General features: G+C 38.6%; 1 protein-coding gene across 1 annotated transcript in view; it reads right to left on the bottom strand.

The window, feature by feature from the left end:
* LOC105521770 (15 kDa selenoprotein) overlaps positions 1–20,472 on the bottom strand; it is a 50,652-nt gene extending 30,180 nt beyond the window's left edge. The window contains 2 exon segments of the mRNA XM_011956078.1: positions 9,588–9,755; positions 20,145–20,472. Coding sequence (XP_011811468.1) covers positions 9,588–9,755; positions 20,145–20,228 — 252 coding nt within the window. The 5' untranslated portion in view covers positions 20,229–20,472.
* Between the last annotated feature and the right edge of the window lie 228 nt (positions 20,473–20,700).

The following is a 20,700-nucleotide window of genomic DNA, read 5'->3' as shown; positions in this document are numbered from 1 at the left end:
GAGTGCAGTGGCATGATCTCGGTTCACTGCAACCTCCGCCTCCCAGGTTCAAGCCATTCTCCTGCCTCAGCCTCTGGAGTAGCTGAGATTACAGGAGCCTGCCACCATGGCCAGCTAATTTTTTTGTATTTTTGGTAGAGATGGGGTTTCACCATGTTGGCCAGGCTGGTCTCAAGCTCCTGACCTCAGATAATCCGCTCCTCCTGGGCCTCCCAAAGTGCTGGGATTACAGGCATGAGCCACCGCCACTGGCCTATGTTATTATTTAGTATTACTGCTACTCAGGAGTCTTAGTGATCCTTACATTGAACGTGAACTGTTGCCAAACATTATTCATATGTTTAAAAAAAGCTTCTTTGGGAATAATGCTTTTATATTATAATTAAATATGTTAAAGACATTTAGATTTTTGTTTGCTTTGAAGATATCAGTCCATGTACTGATGCTTACAACGCACAACAAAAGTGAAGCTATTTTAAGCAACTGTGAAATTTCTTTAGCAACTACAATTTCACGCACAGTTAGCTTAACCTCCATTTCATCCTTCTATGTTTTACACATCAATAGCATTCTCTTTCTGACAGCCTGAAGCTTAAAAGTTGCCATTGTCTTGAATAATGCTGTTTAAGCTGACTTATGAATTACTCTGCAACTGGCTACACAATAGCCATGAAAATTGAAAACAACTAAATGTTTTCATGCATTTTTATCTGAATTAAAAAAAATTATGTGATTTATATAAAATGTTACCTCGCTGGGCCTTAAATAAAGCCCAATTTGGGGACATATTCTTGAAAAACACCAAGTGACAGGAGCCATTCAAGTCTGTGGTAAACTTGAGAAATAAGGATTTGGTACTTTTAAATAAAAACTAGTAATGAAATTCTATTAATATTGTAAGTATAAATGGCAAAAGGGGCCTTCGGAAAGCTAGCCCAGTGTTTTATACGGAACTCATTCCACTTCTTACAGTAACTCTGTGAAGCAGGTCTTACTATTAACATTTTCAAAATAAAAGGTAAAATAGCATAGAGGTTTAAAAACTTGGGGCTCTAGAATCAAATAGACTTGAGACAAAACCAGGTTTTGGTATCTAATTGCCAGCTAACGGTAGGCAGATTATACCCTAGTTTCCTCTTCAATTAAATAGGGATAATAGTATTTACATTATAGGGTTGTTGTGAGGATTAAATAGATAATGCAGGTAAAACACTTAGCATATAACCAGTGTAAAATAAACACTAAGGTAAGGCAATGTAATTATTATAACAAAACTGAAGATCCTGGGGTTATTGCTAGCCCAATCACAAAGTTAGTAAGTAAAGAAGCTGAGATGAAAATTAAACTCTCGGCCGGGGTATGGTGGCTCACGCCACCCATAATCCCGGCACTTTGGGAGCCCGAGGTGGGTGGATCACGAAGTCAGGAGATTGAGACCATCCTGGCCAACATGGTGAGGTGTATTCAGTCTCTATTAAAATAAAAAATAATAATAATAAAAAAAAAAAGTAGCCGGGGACGGTAGTCCCAGCTACTCAGGAGGCTGAGGCAGGGGAATCGCTTTTGAAGCCGGGAGGCGGAGGTTGCAGGGAGCCAAGATTGCACCACTGTACTATACAGCCTGGCGACAGAGCAAGACTCCGTCTCATAAATAAATAAATAAATAAATAGAAAATCAAACTCTCGGCCGGGCGCGGTGGCTCAAGCCTGTAATCCCAGCACTTTGGGAGGCCGAGACGGGCGGATCACGAGGTCAGGAGATCGAGACCATCCTGGCTAATACGGGGAAACCCCGTCTCTACTAAAAAAATACAAAAAACTAGCCGGGCGACGAGGCGGGCGCCTGTAGTCCCAGCTACTCGGGAGGCTGAGACAGGAGAATGGCGTGAATCCGGGAGGCAGAGCTTGCAGTGAGCTGAGATCCGGCCACTGCACTCCAGCCTAGGCGGCAGAGCAAGACTCCGTTTCAAAAAAAAAAAAAAAGAAAAAGAAAAAGAAAATTAAACTCTCTCAACAATTCTTATACAAAGAAAGAGTTAAACTTCTAATGAGGTATATATGTTAATTAATATTACTTCTGTACTGTCTCTGGCCTGTTGGAGTGCATGCAAATATCAAGGCAGAGTGTAATACACATAAAAAATGATAATGCTACTATATAAAGCAGGTGACTTAAAATTAGTCCAGTTCCAACTAGGTAATGGAATGGGAAGTGGAGGGCATCCAATTATATTCACAAATTTATGTTATACACTGCTTAGATCCACTTATTCAATTCTAGTATAAGATTAATATTGAAGATAAGGATTTTTATTGTTTTCCTATTATCTGAAAAGTAGATCTTTAAAAGAAAACAAAAGGCTTTTATCAAATCCCTGACCTGTTGAATTATTTGCCAGAAAAAGTAATGGCATGATTTGCTGATCTGCAGCGCATGCTTCTACTGGTATTTTGTGAAGGGGACCAAGATGTTTTAAAACTCAGATAAAATTTCTCTTCTCAACCTGGAAGTCTTTTTTTTTTTTTTTTTTAATATTACTTTTAAGCTTTTCTCTTCCCAATTTTTCTTAAACCTTTGAAATCTGTTACCAGGTGATAGGTTACACATATAAATAAGTAAGAGAAGAATGTTAGTAGAAAAATTTGAAATAATTGCGATTAGTTTGATAGCTTGTTTTGCTTATTACAAACATATAGCTCAATTTATTTTCTGCTATAATGTTACTTCTAATTTTAAAAATATCATTGTTTCCTCCTGATCTGTCATCTGAATAGTGAAAACCAATAAATAATATATATTTTTCTAAACTGACTTTAAAATATGAGTCTCCTTCAATTTTCTGACTAGGTATATCACAGAAAATTGAGCTCCACCTTGACAACTGGGTGTGTTGGCTTATGCTTGTAATCCCAGTGATTTGGGAGGCCCATGGGGGAGGAGAGCTTGAGGCCAGGAGTTCAAGACCAGCTTTGGCAACATGGTGAGACCTTGTCTCTACAAAAATAGAGAATTAGCTGGGGGTGATGACGCATGTCAATAATCCCAGCTACCTGGGAGGCTGAGGCGGGAGCATCACCTGAGCCCTGGAGTTGGAGGCTGCTATGAGCTATGACTGCACTACTACATTCCAGCCTGGGCAACAGAGGGAGACCCTATTTCTAAAACAACAACAACAACAAACAAACAAACAAAAAACTAGAGAAAATTAAGCTCCACTTTAACAATGGTCTTGAGAAATTTTTTTATTAGCACAACCTTTTTTCCTCCAAATGCAATCTTTCATACATTTTAATGTGATCAAAATGGCACACATTTATAAAGTGGAAAATTTGTAGTATTTTCCTCTTTAAAATGTGTCAATTGAAAGGACTTAAAAATTTGAAACTAGGATTATGTTTGACATAGTTTATTTCGGTATTTTGTTTCACATAAGTAGTTATAAATAGTAAAAATTTTCATACTAATTCTGCAAGAAGATATTTCCTCTTGATTCAACTAATCCAGGAACTTGAAAGTGGAATAATAGAAACCACTGCTCCAAATTTTTATCACTGGCAAATCTGATTGTTTATATTTCATATCTATTTTCTTTTACCCTATGTTGTCAATAGCAATTATTATCATGCTATTCTGAGTTCTCCAAATTTTCTATTCTTTCTTGCTTTTATCATCAGCAAACCGATTACTATTACTACTATTACTGCTGCTGCTGTCATCACCACCTGCAGCAAGTATTTACCTACTACTTGTTATACACTAGGCACAATTTTAAGCAATGTATGCATATTAACTTATTTAATCCTCGTAATCACCCTATGAGACAGGAACTATAATTATCCCCAATTTATAGTTATAAAAACAGACACACAGTAATCAGGTAATTTGTCCAAGAACACTCACTGAGTAGCAGAGAATATCTGAATCTAGGCAGTCAGATTCTATAGTATATCTTAACCACTAGTCTAAACTTCTTTGTATTTTGATCAAGACTGAAAAATAAATTAGGTGGAAATAATTTGTTTATTATTTCACAAAGATAAGTAATTCAACTAAGTGAATTCTTATCTCCAGAGGTGCTCTGGTTTGGTACCAGCTTGACCTTCAGAATAGCAGTTCAGAAATAAGGCAAGTATAAACGCAAAAGACTAAAAATGCTAAAACCAATTAAATCAAAATATTTTGAAGGAGGAAGAAAGAAACTACAAGGACCTTGGGAAACCAAGATCTAAAAAAGAAAAGGTACTAACTAAAGAAATAGGGGGATATAGGCTGGGCGCGGGGGCTCACGCCTGTAATCCCAGCACTTTGGGAGGCCGAGGGGAGTGGATCACCTGAGGTCAGGAGTTTGAGACCTGCCTGTTCAACTTGGTGAAACCCCGTCTCTACTAAAAATGAAAAAACTAGCTGGGTGTGGTGGCAGGCAACTGGAATTCCAGCTGCTCGGGAGGCTGAGGCAGAACTGCTTGAACTCACAGGAGAATTGCTTGAACCCGGAGGTTGCAGTGAGCTGAGATATTGCCATTGCATTCCAGCCTGGGCAACAAGAGCGAAACTTTGTCTCAAAGAAAAAAGGGGGGAGGGGAGGGGCAGATACAGTTAGGGAGAAAAAAGCTCTAAAATAATGTCTGAAAGCAGCTGAAATCATTATTATGAAGAACTTTGAGTAAGGAAATGATAAAAAAAAAAAGCACCTAGCGGCCATAAACAAGTTCAAGTTCACAGAATTTGCAAGGTTATAAAAAGATGAGAAAAATAACCCACTTATTTAGCCCACTAAAATACCACACATCTTAGAAAATAGTGAGTAGTTCAAAAATTCTAACAGAAAAATATTTATATGTATCCCAAGAAAATCCCAGGAAACAATTTTAATCTCATGGTCATGTACACTTTGAAAAATTATCTATTAAGGTGAGTGGTCAAATTGGAATCACTAAAAAGTTGTGCTAAATAATTAACATTATCTCTTTTTAGATAGATTTGGGATGCTTATGGCATCCTTGAAAGTAAAATGTAGAAATGGGAGATCTATATTTGTAGTTAGATAATTATAACCAAACAGTGTTACCAGTGGATAACTGCCAACATGGAGACAAGTTTCCTTATTCTTTCAGTTTTATAAAAATAGATTTCCGGATATAAGCGAAATACATGAAAAATATATTTATCAAGTAGCTACAAAGTTAAGTATATTTTCAATATAGCTTTTAAAAAATCACCTTTTCCAACTTGTTCTTAGTAAAAACAGCCTTATTCAAGGGCAAGAACTTATGAAATACTGTGTGCTAAAGGCTGGAGATTCATAAACATTTAAAAAAATCAAACAGCAGGCTGGGCGTGGTGGCTCATGCCTGTAATTCTAGCACTTTGGGAGGCCGAGTTGGGTGGATCACCTGAGGTCAGGAGTTTGAGACCAGCCTGGCCAACATGATGAAACCACGTCTCTATTAAAAATACAAAAAATCATCTGGGTGTGGTGGCCGGTTCCTGTAATCCCAGCTACTCAGGAGGCTGAGGCAGAACTGCTTGAACCCAGGAGGTGGAGGCTGCAGTGAGCCGAGATTGCGCCATTGCACTCCAACCTGGGCAACAAGAGCGAAACTCCGTATTGGTGGTGGGGGGTAAAATCAAGGAGCGTTACTTTTTGGGAGAGAAAGAAAAGCAAAACAACAGATATGATATAGTGTAAATCAAAGTATCCCTAAGTGCTTTGGGAATACAAAAGTGTAGCTAACATAACCTGGGAGTGATAGTGGTGGTGTGTACGGTTGGGGAGAAGTCTAAGAAGATGGGAAAGCTGAGCTAAATCTTCTAAATCATCTAATGTAGAGGTGGTTTACTCTAGTAATTGAGGAATAAGGATGTAAAATATCTAGGGGATTGCTTACCTAGTATCTACCTCTGCTCTTTACCTGAGAACTGCTTCATCTGTCTGCTTTCCAATACACCATTCTACACAGCTACTGTGCAGCTCATAGGTTCTTGCGTTATTCCACAACCCTAGCTAATAACTGGTTAGTGATCCAACTAGGACAAATAGCAATCCTTGTCAAAAATATTTTTTAAAAGCCAGTAGCGAGACAAAGAATAAGCAAAAGCAAAAAAGAGGCTGCAAGAGCCTGTCAGTCTCCGATTTTTAGCTGCTCCTTCCTCCCAGGTTGCTGCTCAACTGTGGAGTCCCAGAGTCAAAAGATTAACTACTTTCCCTAAACCAGCTAAAATGTTGGACAAGGAAGTTCAAATACAAGATCAATGGGAAGAGTTACACTCAACTAGACTGGGTATCTTTACCCTTCTATCTTAAGATTCAATATATAAAGCTATAGTCACTTATATTCCTTAGTAAATACTAACTGTATAAAAACAGTACTAAAATTTAAGTATTTTTTGTTTCATTAGCTTACATTTTCTTCAAGCTACAAATTAGTTATGATTTTTACAATAAGTCAACATCCTTACCAATGTGTGTAAACTATACCTGGGTTGTAAGCAAAGCTATTTAAAACAGTAGTAAAATAACTTGCCAAAAATCTCATTCTAGCTTGTATTTGAGATGCTCAGTAGGTCTTTTATGATCAAAACTCAAGGGGAGGGAGACCAAATAAAAATAGTGGAATATCAATCAGCAGAATGACAAGGGGTTTCAAAGTCATTTTCTGCTTTTATTGGGAATAATTTATAACAAAAATTTTATGCTTCTGGCTACCACAGACTAAATTCACTTTGTTAAAAAAGTGACCATTAGTCAAAATGAGTCTCATCCTTGGATAGACCTATATAAAGCATCCAACTAATTAAGAACCAAAAATGAATGTCCTAGTAACATTTTAAAATTATATACAAATAGCTAAAGCATTCTATATAAACTACAACTTTCTCTTCTTCTTTTTTTTTGAGACAGAATCTTGCTCTGTTGCCCAGGTTGGAGTGCAGTGGTGCCATCTTGGCTCACGGTAACCTCTGCTTCCCGGGTTCAAGTGATTCTCCTGAGTAGCTGGGACTACAGGTGCGTGCCACCAGACCCGGCTAATTTTTTCTATTTTTAGTAGAGATGGGGTTTCACGGTGTTAGCCAGGATGGTCTCAATCTCCTGACCTCGTGATCCGCCAGCCTCGGCCTCCCAAAGTGCTGAGATTACAGGAACGAGCCACTGCACCCAACCTGACTTTTTAAAGAATTTATACTCACAATGATTTCCACACGCACAGAGCTATGTTTAAATATATACATCTTTTATGAGACAGGGTCTCCCTCTCCTGCTTAGGCTGGAGTGCAGTGGCATGACCTCAGCTCACTGTAACCTCCGCCTCCCAGGCTCAAGCTATCCTTCCACCTAAGCCTCCTGAGTAGCTGGGACTATAGGCGTACACCACCACACCTGGTTTTTTGTAGAGACGGGGTTTCACCGCGTTGCCCAGACTTAAGTATTTTTAATGTAAGGCACTGGTCTACATATTAGACTTTTACTTTTATTGACAACTAAATTAAACTGTGATTTTAAATTAAGCCTTAAGCCAGAGTTGAGTGACACAGGAAAGTATATATGTTGTATCATCCACGATTGTGTACCAAAAATCCAGAGAACAATACTGCATAGATTAAATCTAGCACTATTTCTATACTTGCATGTGGTTTGCATCTAAATGGGAGGATTGCCCCAACATGCCATACTTTTATACTTCCAGTAATATTTTTTAAGTGTTTTTTGCTGTTTTGGTTTCACTAGTCTTACTGAAAAAAATAAAAAAAATTCCCCAGTTTTGTGCAAAGAATGCTAGTCAATGCTAATAAAAACTACATCTTAAGAGATTAGGGGCTAGGAGCAAAGTGAAAAACACCGGATTCAGTGTAAAAGATGCATTAAGACAGGCTTACTTGTACTTAGATACGATAATCACTCCAGCTTGTAATTAGTTGGGCATATATTAACTGGTAGATCTACTGTTATTGCTGAGCTGCAACTGCTGAAATGTGTCAAGATACAACATATAACTCCATTAATAATGAAAACTGAGTAGGAATATAATTAATTTTAGAAGTGCATGGTGCAAGTTTGGTTCTACTAAACTTATACCAAAAAACTGGGTATTGTGAAGAACTACTAAGAAAAGGCAGTAAGTAAAAACAGCTTTTACAAGGATTTGGTTTACGGTTTCAGCAGATCTGTTATCAAAGAGCAGACCTCTCAATTTACCCTAATCACAAGGGGGTGCATATGGTAAACACTGTTTATTATAAAATGCCCCTTGTTCTTTAGTCCTTCTGAGTGCGGTGTTTCAGTGAAAACGAATGTTGGTTGAGTAATAGTACAACCCACAGAATAGCTTAAAGATAAGGAAAGGATGACTCATACAGATTTATTCAGCAACTTGTCCCATGTGAATACCTTAGCAAAAAGAACGGAGGGGCAGCAAAAGGTCTACTAAACTAGTTAAGTTGTATGTCTTAAATCTATTTAAAATCAAGTTTAAAAAACTTGTTTAGATTTTATTTACGTGCAATAAAAAGACTAACTTACACGTAAAGAAATCTTCTAAACATTAAAATGTTTTACTGGTGTATGTGAATCAGTAAAGTGAAAAACATGTAAGGCTTTGCAAGCCATTTTTGAGATACTTGGAATTTCAGGTTCAGATATGGAGAAATCAAGGGTTAAATTTTGGCTGCATACTAACATTTCAAAGTTTGCCTGCTTGTTTTTCTTTTAGAATTCTGAAAATGTACTTACTGTTAAAAATAAACCTTTACTACCAATAATAATAACATATCATTATGTCTGAATGCTTTACAAACCGTAGTACTTCAAATAGAATTCAGCATGTACAAGTCAAAGACAGTATTTAGAAGGAAACAACAGAAATATGCTAACATTTTTTTTTCTCACCACAAACACAGGCATCTAACCAATTTAATTTTAATTGGATATCACAAATGATCTTTACAGTCTACTTTATAATTTAAATGGATCGAAGGGTTTTGATGAAAATATTTAAAAGATGAGCAAGTTCACTATTAATTTGTTTGAACAGCAGGTTTTAAACACAGTAGGTTTACCTGGAGAGACTGGACTACCTATCCTTCTGTTTTCATATGTTAAAGGTGAGGGTAGGTATCTCCAATTACTAGCAATAGGTGTGTAAAGTAACAGTCCATACACTTTTTAACCAGATTTAACGTTATAATTTATTGTAGACAATTAAGTGCCAGGTATTATGTGCTTTACTTTCATTTCAAGTTTCATCCAACACTGGGTTCTTACTACAAATGAATAAAGGCACCTATTATTTTTTGGCTTAATTTGGCCAGAAGTTAGGAAGACTGGAGAACTATAAGATCCAAGCATGTTATAGGGATTCTACTTCCCCTTTGCATGACAATCATGGAGGAATGGGATCCTGGTATGCAACCACACTTTTCCTTCATATTTGCTTTGATTGATCTAATAGGCCAGACAAGAAATCAGTTGAGTTTTACTAAAAAGTGTAAAAGCCAGAGGCTTCTTTACACTTAAATTGATTAAGCAACATGTAAGTTACCTTATCTCAACTAAACCATCCAACGGAAGGAATATACTAGAAAACAGTACCTTTTTGGTTTCAAATTGTGCTTCCTCCTGACAGCATCCTCTGCAATCAGGATCCAGCTGAAGCAGGTTGAACTGTCCGAGAAGATCACAAGAGCTGCAGAGCAAGTTGCTAGAAAAGCCTAACTCTCTGCATGCCTCTGATGAAAACTCTGCCCCAAAAGCAGAAACCTGAAAATAAAAAATGGGGAAATAAAACACAATTCCATGTTTATATTACAAAGTTTCCCAAAAAGAGAACATGGGGTTGTCAAAAACTAACATTGAAGACAAGTTACTGAAATGTTTCTTTTGGAGATAAACTCTTTTAAATTTTAATTTAATTTAATTTTTTTTTGAAATGGGAGTCTTGCTGTAACCAGGCTGGAGGGCAGTGGTGCAATCTGGGCTCACTGCAACCTCTGCCTCCTGGGTTCAAGCGATTCTCCTGTCTCAGCCTCCTGAGTAGCGGGGATTACAGGCGCACACCACCACGCCTAGCTAATTTTTGTATTTTTAGTAGAGACGGGGTTTCACCATGTTGGCCAGGGTGGTCTTGATCTCTTGACCTCGTGATCCGCCCACCTCCTCAGCCTCCCAAAGTGTTGGGATTATAGGCATGAGCCACCGCACCCAGCAATAAATTCTTTTTTAAACTCTGTAACCTTACACAATAGTCTGGTTTCTCCCACCTCCCCTACAAGCTTTTTTTCTTAAACATCTATCATCTTTCAGCTTAGCTAAAACATGGATTAACAAGAAAAGATATATCATTGTTCATGATGTTTATTACATAATATTTTCTTAAAGATTTATTGTTTTAAAAAGGAATTTTCTTATAAGAAAAAATAATTTGTTTCATTTTAAGAACTCAACATCTGTTCATATGGGTCTATGGAGTAAGATTAACTGTAGGGTTTATCTACAGTCACATTCAGCAGAAGAAGGACGGGAAAGGGGATGGTGTAGGCAAGAGCACGCCAGAATTCAAGCTTTTGATTTGAGGTAATAGTGCCACCACTTACAAGATGTGTGACCCTGGGCAAACTATCCTCTCCAAGCTTTGATTTCCTCACTCATAAAGTAAGGGGCAATACTTCCTACATAAAACAGATTGCTATGGTTACTTTATATAAATCATTACGTTTACTCAGAGATGATTTAATCAATCAGAATGGCTGACAAAAGCAGGCTTTCAGCAATATTCTCTTCCCTCATTCATTCTTTTTTATGTATCAGTGAATGTGGTATACCTCCATTTGTCTAAGGCCAATCCCTCTACTTGCTCTTTGGATTCTATCTTCTCTATCTTCACAGATACTTCATTTCATCAATACCTCAACCTTTAGGTATATTTAAGCCCTATGGTGCTCTTCCCACGTTCTGTCATTTCTGAATTGTTACTACAGCTTGGTTTCTATTATTTTTTCCTAACTCCCCAAACTCATTAATATAGCCTGGTTTCTGCTCCTACTATTCCACAAAATTTGCCCAAAATTACCAAATGCAAAGGTATTCAAAATTGTTCTGCTTCAACTACCCCATCCAAAAGCTTGTCCTCCTTTTCTTTTCTCTTCTCTGCATCTCTTAAATGCTATTGTTTCCCACAGTTCTGTTTTTGGTTCTCTCTTAGTGTTACAAGCCTTCTATTTATTACTGCATATTTATCCATGGCTTCAGATAAGCATTTATTGAAAACTCTCAAATATTTTTTCTTGAATGTCAGGCTTCCAAAGCCAACAGTCCACTCAACATCACATTTAGGTGTTGAATAAGCATTGCAAGTTCAAAATCTGCAACAGTGAAACTTAGTTTTTTCTTAAATCCATTATTCTTCCTAAGGTATTCAGTATCTCAGTAAAATGACACCATTTCTCTGACAAGCTAGTTGCCCAGATCAGTCATCCTGCTGATCTACATTCCATATTCTTCACCATTCTCACAACCAATTAATATATTTTCATAATTCTCTTAAAGAGCTCTCATGTCTTTTCCTGCCTCAGTGGCTTAAATGCTCACTGCCAAGGCTACTTCTCATTACTTCCTCAATTCCTGCAGCTATAAGGAATTCCTATAATACCCTGAAGTATAAAAGCCCTACTCAAACACACTTTTGCTCATAGTCTCCCCTATATTTAAGTTGTAAAACAGTACTGTTCATGACACTGTACTATGTAAATCTGACTCCTCAACAATACTATGAACTCGTCTGAGGGCAAGCCTTAAGCTGTTTCTCTGTCTTTCCCTCACTTTTGACAGTTTTCATATATCTGCTGAATACATAAATTGGACAAAGCCACACCTTCAGGTAGGGGAAATTTCAGATTGACTGCAACTGATTGATCTTCTAGACCAAGGATCTGCAAACTTTATGCAAAGGGCCAGATAATTATGTTAGGCTTTTGTGGCTATATGGTTTCTGTACATCTAGTCAACTCAGCTATGGCAGTGCAAGAACTAGTCATAGATAACACATGAATGAATGAATGAATGACTGTGTCTGTGTTCCAACGAAACTTTGTTTTATTTGGCTATTTATGTTTATTTGTTCTACAAACACAGGGTTGACTGAATTTGGCCCACCAGCTGCAGTGTGTCAATCCTTTTCTAAACTCACGAGGTAGATTAATCTCCAGTGGCATTTCCCAAAGAAAAGAAAATTTAAGTACTTGTTGGCATATTCACTCAAAATGCTGATTTGATATTTTATACATCTTTAATCCTATCTCTGTAATAATATCATATGTATATATTTTTCAAAACAGATGAAACATCCCAGCCTAGTGGGAGGGATCTGAGACTTTATTGGTTAATTTGTGTGGTTGATCTCTCTAGTTTAACTATAAGACACTTGCTACCACACTAGTACTTTGAGTAATTTCTCCATCAGTAAAGTGATCTGCCTCATCTATTTCACAGGTTAATTTGAAAATCAAATATAACAATGAGCAGAATGTGTTTTCCAAAGACAAGACAATCAATATGTGTCAAAGGCTGCATCAATGTGTACACATCATTTCACATGTTCTTACAATGTTAGTCCTCCACTGAGAAATGGGGTCTATATTCCCTCCCCTTGAATCTGGGCAGGGGCCATGGCTGTTCTGAACAACAGAGTTTAAAGGAAGTTATGTGATTCTGAGGGTAGGTTGTAAAAGAGCAAACAGCCTCTGCCTGGCTAGCATTCTTTTTCTAGGAACATCAGCTTTGGAACTCAGCCAATCTGCTGTATAGAAGTCTATACTAGAGAGACAACATGGAAGGGCCCATGTAGAGAGCAACTGAAAACTCCAGCTGACAACCAGTATCAGCCACTAGACATGTGAGTAAACCACCTTCAGATTTCAGGCCCTAATGTTTCAACTGAGGTCTGAGACACCATAGAACAGAGAAGCCATCCCTGCTGTGCCCTGTCAGAATTGCTAACTCACAGAATTTGAAAGCAAAATAACAAACTGTTTTACGCCACTAAATTTTAGGGTAATTCTGTTTTGCAGCCATAGTTACTGAAAGAGGCAGTAAGAGTGAAATCACTTTGGAAATTGTGAACTCCGGAAATTGTGAACTCCTTAACAAGCGTAAAAAACTGTTACCAAAACCGTTAAACAACAAAATAAGAACCTCAAATGAATAATCATGCAATCATACTACTTGGTTTTATTCTGGCATTTACGGAGCACCTACTGATAGGTAGCATGACTATGCAAAACATCATGTATTTCAAAGTCTTAACACATCTAGATTCAAATGCCATCACAGAGATACCTTATTTCTAAACAGGGAGTATTATCATTTATCTCACAGAGTTTTGAGGATTAAAGAAGCAAGTGCACAGAAAGCATCTAGCATCCTGCCCAGTACACAGTAGGTACTGAACACATGTTGGTATTAGGCTCACCTTCCACTGTGAAAGCACACTTAAACATTACAAGACACTATATAAATGTTTTTATCACTATACTAGACATGGGATAAAAGATTAAGTATAGGGGAGATAGAAGGTATCGAGTTTCTTAAGTAAACACTTTCTTCTAGCTGTTCTATCATTGGTTTTGCAGACTTAAGGCTTTGAATTTAAGGACATCAGAAAGTATTTTTAAGTACCTGGCAGGTAAATGCTAATATATGAGAGTTTGATATTACTCCTGCCATCCTTTTATTGCCAAAAGTAACTGATTGGCATTTAAATGTGCACATTAAGAGCAAATATTAAATTTTAGATTAATTAGCCACACTTGAAAGAAAGACAAAGATTCTAAGGACAGGGTTCCTGGCTAGGATAACCATTTAGCTTTCTCTATTTCAAAGCAAAATTGACAAATTAAGTGGTTTGGTTGGGTGCGGTGGCTCACGCCTTTAATCTCAGTGCTTCGGCAGGCCAAGGCGGGTGGATCACCTGAGGTCAGGAGTTTCAGATTAGCCTCACCAACATGGTGAAACCCCGTCTCTACTAATAATACAAAAAAATTAGCCGGGGGTGGTGGTGCACACCTGTAATCTCAGTTACTTGGGAGGCTGAGGCAGGAGAATCGCTGGAACCCAGGAAGCGGAGGTTGCAGTGAGTTGAGATCGTGCCATTGCACTCCAGCCTGAGTAAAAAGCGTGAAACACAGACTCAAAAAAAAAAAAAGGCTCTATTTCCTCCTTCTCCATGCATTACTCATAGTTTTATTTTTCTAGTATTAATGAGCTCTTTCTAGATTAGAGTTGGCAGCAAAGAAACCGGATTAACTTTCCTATACCATTACCTTAAAAATCTGATATAGCTATACATTTTGTTACACTTACACCTACATATTCATTGTCTCTTCACTGGTCTTTATAACTCTCTGAGCAAACTTCAAATCTGAGACAAAAGCAAACAGATGGGATTACAGAATGAACTCTATGAAAATGAATACCAGAAACATGGCCATTACAGCAAGCTCTTATAAAGCAGCAGATATTTTGTTAAGTACTTTACATTATTATTCCATCTAATCTTAACCATCTTGTGAAACAGGTATTGTTATCACCATTTCATAAAGAAAAAAACAGGTTTAGGATAGTTAAGGTAGTTTGTCTAAGACCACACAGGAAACAAGAAATGACAGCATCAAGATTCTAATTCTGGCATGCTCTCCATGCTCCTAACCACTGACTACCATATTTCACAGAATCCATGATACACCATTATTGTATGTACCACTAATAACAAAAGCACCAACAATTATAACTGTGTGATCCATAAGACCCAGCGAGATATTAACCTGAGAACAAATGGAGTGGGGGGTATCTCAGAAAGAATGATACACAATTATCATTCTATACTACTTGTTAGTGTAGTGCCTTTTTGAATGAGAAAATATTACATACGATCTGAATGAAGGAGTGAATATCATCACTTAGTTCTGGGGAACGCTAGTAAACAGCTCCTGTAGACTGTACTAAAATATCACTTTTCTATTGCTTATTTAAGCATACTCTATGTATTTTCAGATTAAATTACTTTATATCCAGTTGTTATCTCATTGAAATATTGACAAATATGCAGTTATTAACTTGAAATTAAAGCTATTCAGAGGAGTAGATAGTGGTAAAAAGTCAACTTGTCTAGTATAATAAACTCAGAGGTATCAATTAACAAAATATGAGTGCAGTCCCAATGACAGTTTTATCCATAGCAGTATCTCAATCTCAAAGTGTCAAGAAATTGTTCCCTCATCCCCTTTTAATTCCAGTGGGAGGTTCCAAAGATTTCACTACTGCCAACTTCTTATGCCACCTGATCTTTTTTTCCCCTTGGGCCAACTGTGACACGCAGTTTCCAACTTCTTAGTGTTTTTTCAACAATTATCTATATCCCTTTTCATTTTCAAGGTTTTTCTTGCTTTGTTAAAAGCACTAGTTACTACAGAAGAGACATGAACAAACCTTAGGGAAGTTGTAACAGTTCAATAAGGGTGAATTGTCCAGCACTCTCTCTTTTCTGAGTCATTTTTGTATTTTTGAGATGGTTGGGCTTCCTCACTGCTCTACACAAATTGCAAATATCCTGTTGACTTTGATGGCATTGAGCAACAACACAGACAAACTGGGGCCATTTACACTTCAGAGGGATTTAAATGAACAAATACATATGAGACACAATGAAGGTAATATAAAATAAAAATGGTTCCTGTATTCCCTTTGGCTACATTCTAATTGGCACGGGGACAGGAGGAGTGGAGGGATACTGAGACACACACACAGAGCTATGATTTGGCTAAGACCGTGTGGATTTGCGTAATACGGTATAAAGTATGATGATACAAGGCCAGGGGTAGTGGTTCAAGCTGGTAATCCCAGCACTTTGGGAGGCTGAGGCAGGCGATCACGCGGTCAGGAGTTCGAGACCAGCCTGACCAACATGGTGAAATCCCGTCTCCACTAAATACACAAAAAATTAGCCAGGCGTGGGGGTGCGTGCCTATAATCCTAACTACTTGGGAGGCCAGGGCAGGAGAGTCGCTTGAACCCAGGAGGCAGAGATTGCACCAATGCACTTCATCCCGGGTGACAATGTGAGACTCAGTCTCAAAAAAAAAAAAGAAAAAAAAAAACACAACAAAAACAAAAACAAAGTATGACGATACAATATGCAAGGGGGAAATTACATCTAACTTTGCAAGTCTGGAAGTGGAATGTGAGTTAAGTTTTGCATTCTATTGAAACATCTTAGTTCAGAGAGAAAGAGATAAACAAAGGCCAAGAGTAAATTAATTTGCCTTAGTTATTAGAAGATAAAACTAAAAAATACATTTCATTAAAAGTAGTGCACTTTCCACTAAATTATACATCATGAGTATGAATTCAATAGGCAGAGTTTGAGAGAGAAAGGGTGCATATGATGGCTGTCTTTGGGAATATTTGGTGGAATGGTGTGGCTGTGGCTGATAACCCAATAGTTTTATTTGATGGCTTACTGTGTTGTAAGTTAGGATGCTCCATCCTGTGGGGGTCACATTCACAAAAAAACGGATAAGTTGATTCCTGCCTCAAAAGGTTTCAGTCTGGCTGGGCACGGTGGCTCACGCCTGTAATCCCAGCACTTCGGGAGGCTGAGGCGGGTGGATCCTGAGGTCAAGAGATCAAGACCATCCTGGCCAACATGGTGAAACCCCGTCTCTACTAAAAATACAAAAATTAGCTGGGCGTGGTGACATGCACCTGTAATCCCAGCTACTTGGGAGGCTGAGGCAGGAGATTCACTTGAACCTGGGAGGTGGAGGTTGCAGTGAGCCGAGATGGCGCCATTGCACTCCAGCCTAGCAACAGAGTGAGACTCCGTCTAAAAAAAAAAAAAAAAAATGGTTTCAATCTAACATTTACTTACTAGGTAGAGTTGCACAGTTACCACAGATTTTTGAATCATATCTAAGGCAGAGTCCAAGCATGTGCATTTTTTAACCTCTCCTCCTTCCAACAATTTTCATCTACACGCCTCCAGTTGGGATCATTGATAATAGAGCTCTATGAAGCTTACTGAAGCTGATAATAGTTTCCAAACAGATTTCATACTTCCAGGTTTTCAGAACTTGGCTTGTGGGTTCTCTAATTAATTCATCAAACATTTCACTTATACATCAAGTATTGTATTACTCTGTACATATATCACTAGAGATAAAACAGTCAACAGGAAAGACAGGGTACTTCTCTTTGAGGGTGGGTAGGAGAATGCCAAAGAACAAGAAATTATTAAAGAAAACTATGGAAAGTATCTCAGAGAATAAATATTGATCACCACTGGAGCACATAGAAAGACTCTTAATCCAAACCTGGGGTATAGCAAAGCTTTGTTGGAGAAAGTGATTTCTCTGCTAAGAACAGAAAGAGAGTAAGTTGAAGATAGCCGTATTTTTTTTGTTGTAGGGCAGGATAAAGGGAGGAGAGGATGAGAAGATGGGAAGCGGCTTCTAGGTAATGAAAACACCATGTTCAAAGATCTGGTGAGGGAGAATACAGTATGTGAAATAAGCTAAACAAGTGATGCCAATTCTCCACTTGTACCTTTCTGCTCTCCTAATAGACGTAAATGTTGGGGAATAAGCCTAGACAGACAAACAAGTACCTCCTTAAGGAACTTTGAGGAAGACAGACTTCACCTTAAAAGCAATAAGCAGCCACTGAAGAGTTTCAATCATGACAGATTTAAGTTTTAGGCAGGTTACTTGATGCACTGTAGAGATTGGAAATGAAATGATGACATGGGAGACCAGTTAAGGAAGCTGTTGTAATTCTAGGCAAAGATAGTGGCCTGAACGTAAGTATTAACTGTGGAAACAGAATTATTAAGTGGATTGGCTTAGAGATTTTTAAGGCTTCAACGACTAATTGAATTCAGAGAGTGAAAGGAAAGAGGATTTAAAATGACTCTTTTTTGAGATGGAGTCCCGCTGTTACCCAGACTGGAGTGCAATAGTGCGATCTCGGCTCACTACAACCTCCGCCTCCTGGGTTCAAGTGATTCTCCTGTCTCAGCCTCCTGAGTAGGCATGTGCCACCACGCCCAGCTATTTTTATATTTTTACTAGAGACGGGGTTTCACCGTGTTGGCCAGACTAGTCTTGAACTCCTGACCTCAGGTGATTTGCCCACCTCAGCCTCCCAAAGTGCTAGGAATAATTTTTGGCTTGGGCAATTGGGAAGCCGACAAAGGCAAAGCCAATCATTTAGATTCTGAACACAGCCAGGGATAATTCAAAGGGTGAACCAAGAGGCTGTTATTTTTGAGGAGAGAGATATTTATGGCCTGAATGATTAACAACTGGATGGATTTGAGATATTCAGGAATTAAAATCAGTAAGTTTCAGTAATTTCCTGGATATGACATATGTAAGGAAGAGGAGTCAAATATGACAACCAAATTTCTGGCTTGGATTCTGTGAACAGTCACTGTGGTACACTGTTTAATTAATTCTTACCATTATTACATATGGAATTAGTTAATTCCATAAATTCCTCTTCTCCTGGTATGCACACTTTGCAAAGTGACTCTGTCATTCCTTCCATGTAGAGATGGAATCTATTTCCCCATCCCGGAAATATGAACTAGTCTTGTGACTTGCTTTGACAAATAGGTGATGGAATATATGTGATTTCCAAGGCAAGGCCTTAGGAGGCATTGAAGCTTTTACCCTTTTGGAGTGCTGCCCTGAGAGTGCCATGAAAAGAAGTTGGTCTAGCCAACTGGAAGATGAGAGGTCAAATGGAAGAGAACCAAGTCCTGGAGCTGACAGCACCAATTATGAACAGTGGTAACCCTGGGACCTTTCAGTTTAGCTGACCTACTAGGTCAATAAAAAGCATCAATGAGGCCAGGGGAAAACCAACATAGGTGGAGTAGTTCTACTCCACTGACCCAGAATTATAAGAAATCATTGCTGTTTTAAGCTACCAGGTTTCAGTGTGGTTACACAGCTATAAGACAACTGACAAAGACAGAGGGAGATCAAAAAAAGACAACCTGAAATGTTATTCTCAAATGACCTAAAGATACGCAAAAACTCTTAAACAGTAGAAAGTCTAGGGAGAAGTGATCCAATAATTCCTAGCACCAAATGCCTGAATAACAAGAGCAATGGAATGTTAATTAGAGAAGTTAAGAATCTACCTTTTGGATAAAGTAGCCAAAGCAAACAGGCAGGATGCTTTCAAGCTCTTTGAGAAAGGAAAGTAGAGGTGTTCACAGAGGACTCTGGGGTAGTCCCTCACACCCTTAACCTTGGATAAGTAAATTAAACCAGGTCTCCTTATTAGACACCGCCTGAAGAATTAAGCTAGGATAAAAAATCTAAAAGCTTTCAGCACTATGCCTAAAATTTTATTATTCACACAGCAAAACATGGATATGACAAAAAATAAGTTAAAAGTACACTTCTCCCATTCAAAGGTATTCTGCCTTTCTCTATTCTGTCAACAGAGAAAAATGAAATAAAAAACATTGCCTTATTTTAAAGACAACGAACATCATTTAAAAAATTAACTTCAAAAATAAATTATACTTTGGTATAGATAGTTCCTTTTACTCCAACAACATTGTTTAAAAGCACAAATCGCACTCAAGCGCAGCCAGCCATATGTGAATAGCAAAAGGAGAATTGAGGTTAAGAGGCTAACGGAAGTGGTGAAAATGAGAGCGCGCGCGCGAGAGAAAGGTAAACAGAAACTGTTTGCCTGGACCAACGACTTGAAGACTTGCCTCTAAGATTTGGAAGTCTGAGCTCTTGCATTTCTGCCCGTTTAAAAACAACCTTCACTTCTTGCCAAGCTTTATTATTTCCCCCTCCCACCTGGTGTGATTTACAGATTGTTTTTAGCAAGAGCCGTATAAGAGAAGCTAAGTACCCAAGACAATCTGAAGTCAGGAGAAAACTGCTGCCAGAAACCCAAGGCGGGGAAGGACAAGGATCAACCGAGAAATTAAGCCACGTTGCATTCTGGCCGCAGCAGTCATTAAGGAGTCCTCCCTGCCCTTTTCAACCAGGACTGAATGTTGCGTCTTCCTCAGCTGCAATCTCTCCTACTCTCCCTGTGGCAGCTGCGAAGGTGATCTATACTCACCGCTTGAAGCACAGTCGCCAACAACAACCGTAGCCCAAACGTCGGCACCAGCCCCCCACTCAGCCCAGCCGCCATCGCTACCATTTTCCGCAGGTTTCTGGCTGCCTAGAAGGACCCCTTAGCTAGGGCCGTCCACTCCAGAGCCTGATCCAAAATAGAACGCTGACGGCCGTTGCCCTTACATCTCTTATTTGGAAGTGACAGGTATTAAATAACGGCATATGAGAGCTTAAAAGTCATCAAATACAAAGACAGTCACTGGGTGCTTTCGATTACCCAAATCAGGCACTTTCCTAAACTCCCCACTTCTTTGCTTCTACGGTCTCCTTTCTTTCATTCACGACACTTCGTCAAGCAGCCAAGAAGCCACGCCTTAGCCAGTTTTAGCCCTGCCTTCTCCTCCAGGTTTACCCAATTGAACGTCGTCTTGATTGAGCTCTGTGGCAGAGGAACCCAACCGTAAACCGAACCAAGAGCGAAGCGCAGGGGCTCTTCGGTCCAATAAGCGGACCCAAACGGGGGGAGGGGCGGGGCTTCTGGTTGCCGAGCAGCGTAC

This window comes from Colobus angolensis, unplaced genomic scaffold, assembly GCF_000951035.1.
Source record: "Colobus angolensis palliatus isolate OR3802 unplaced genomic scaffold, Cang.pa_1.0 Scaffold41, whole genome shotgun sequence".
NCBI classification, from domain to species: Eukaryota; Metazoa; Chordata; class Mammalia; order Primates; family Cercopithecidae; genus Colobus; species Colobus angolensis.
This window is presented reverse-complemented; position numbering and strand designations above follow the sequence as displayed.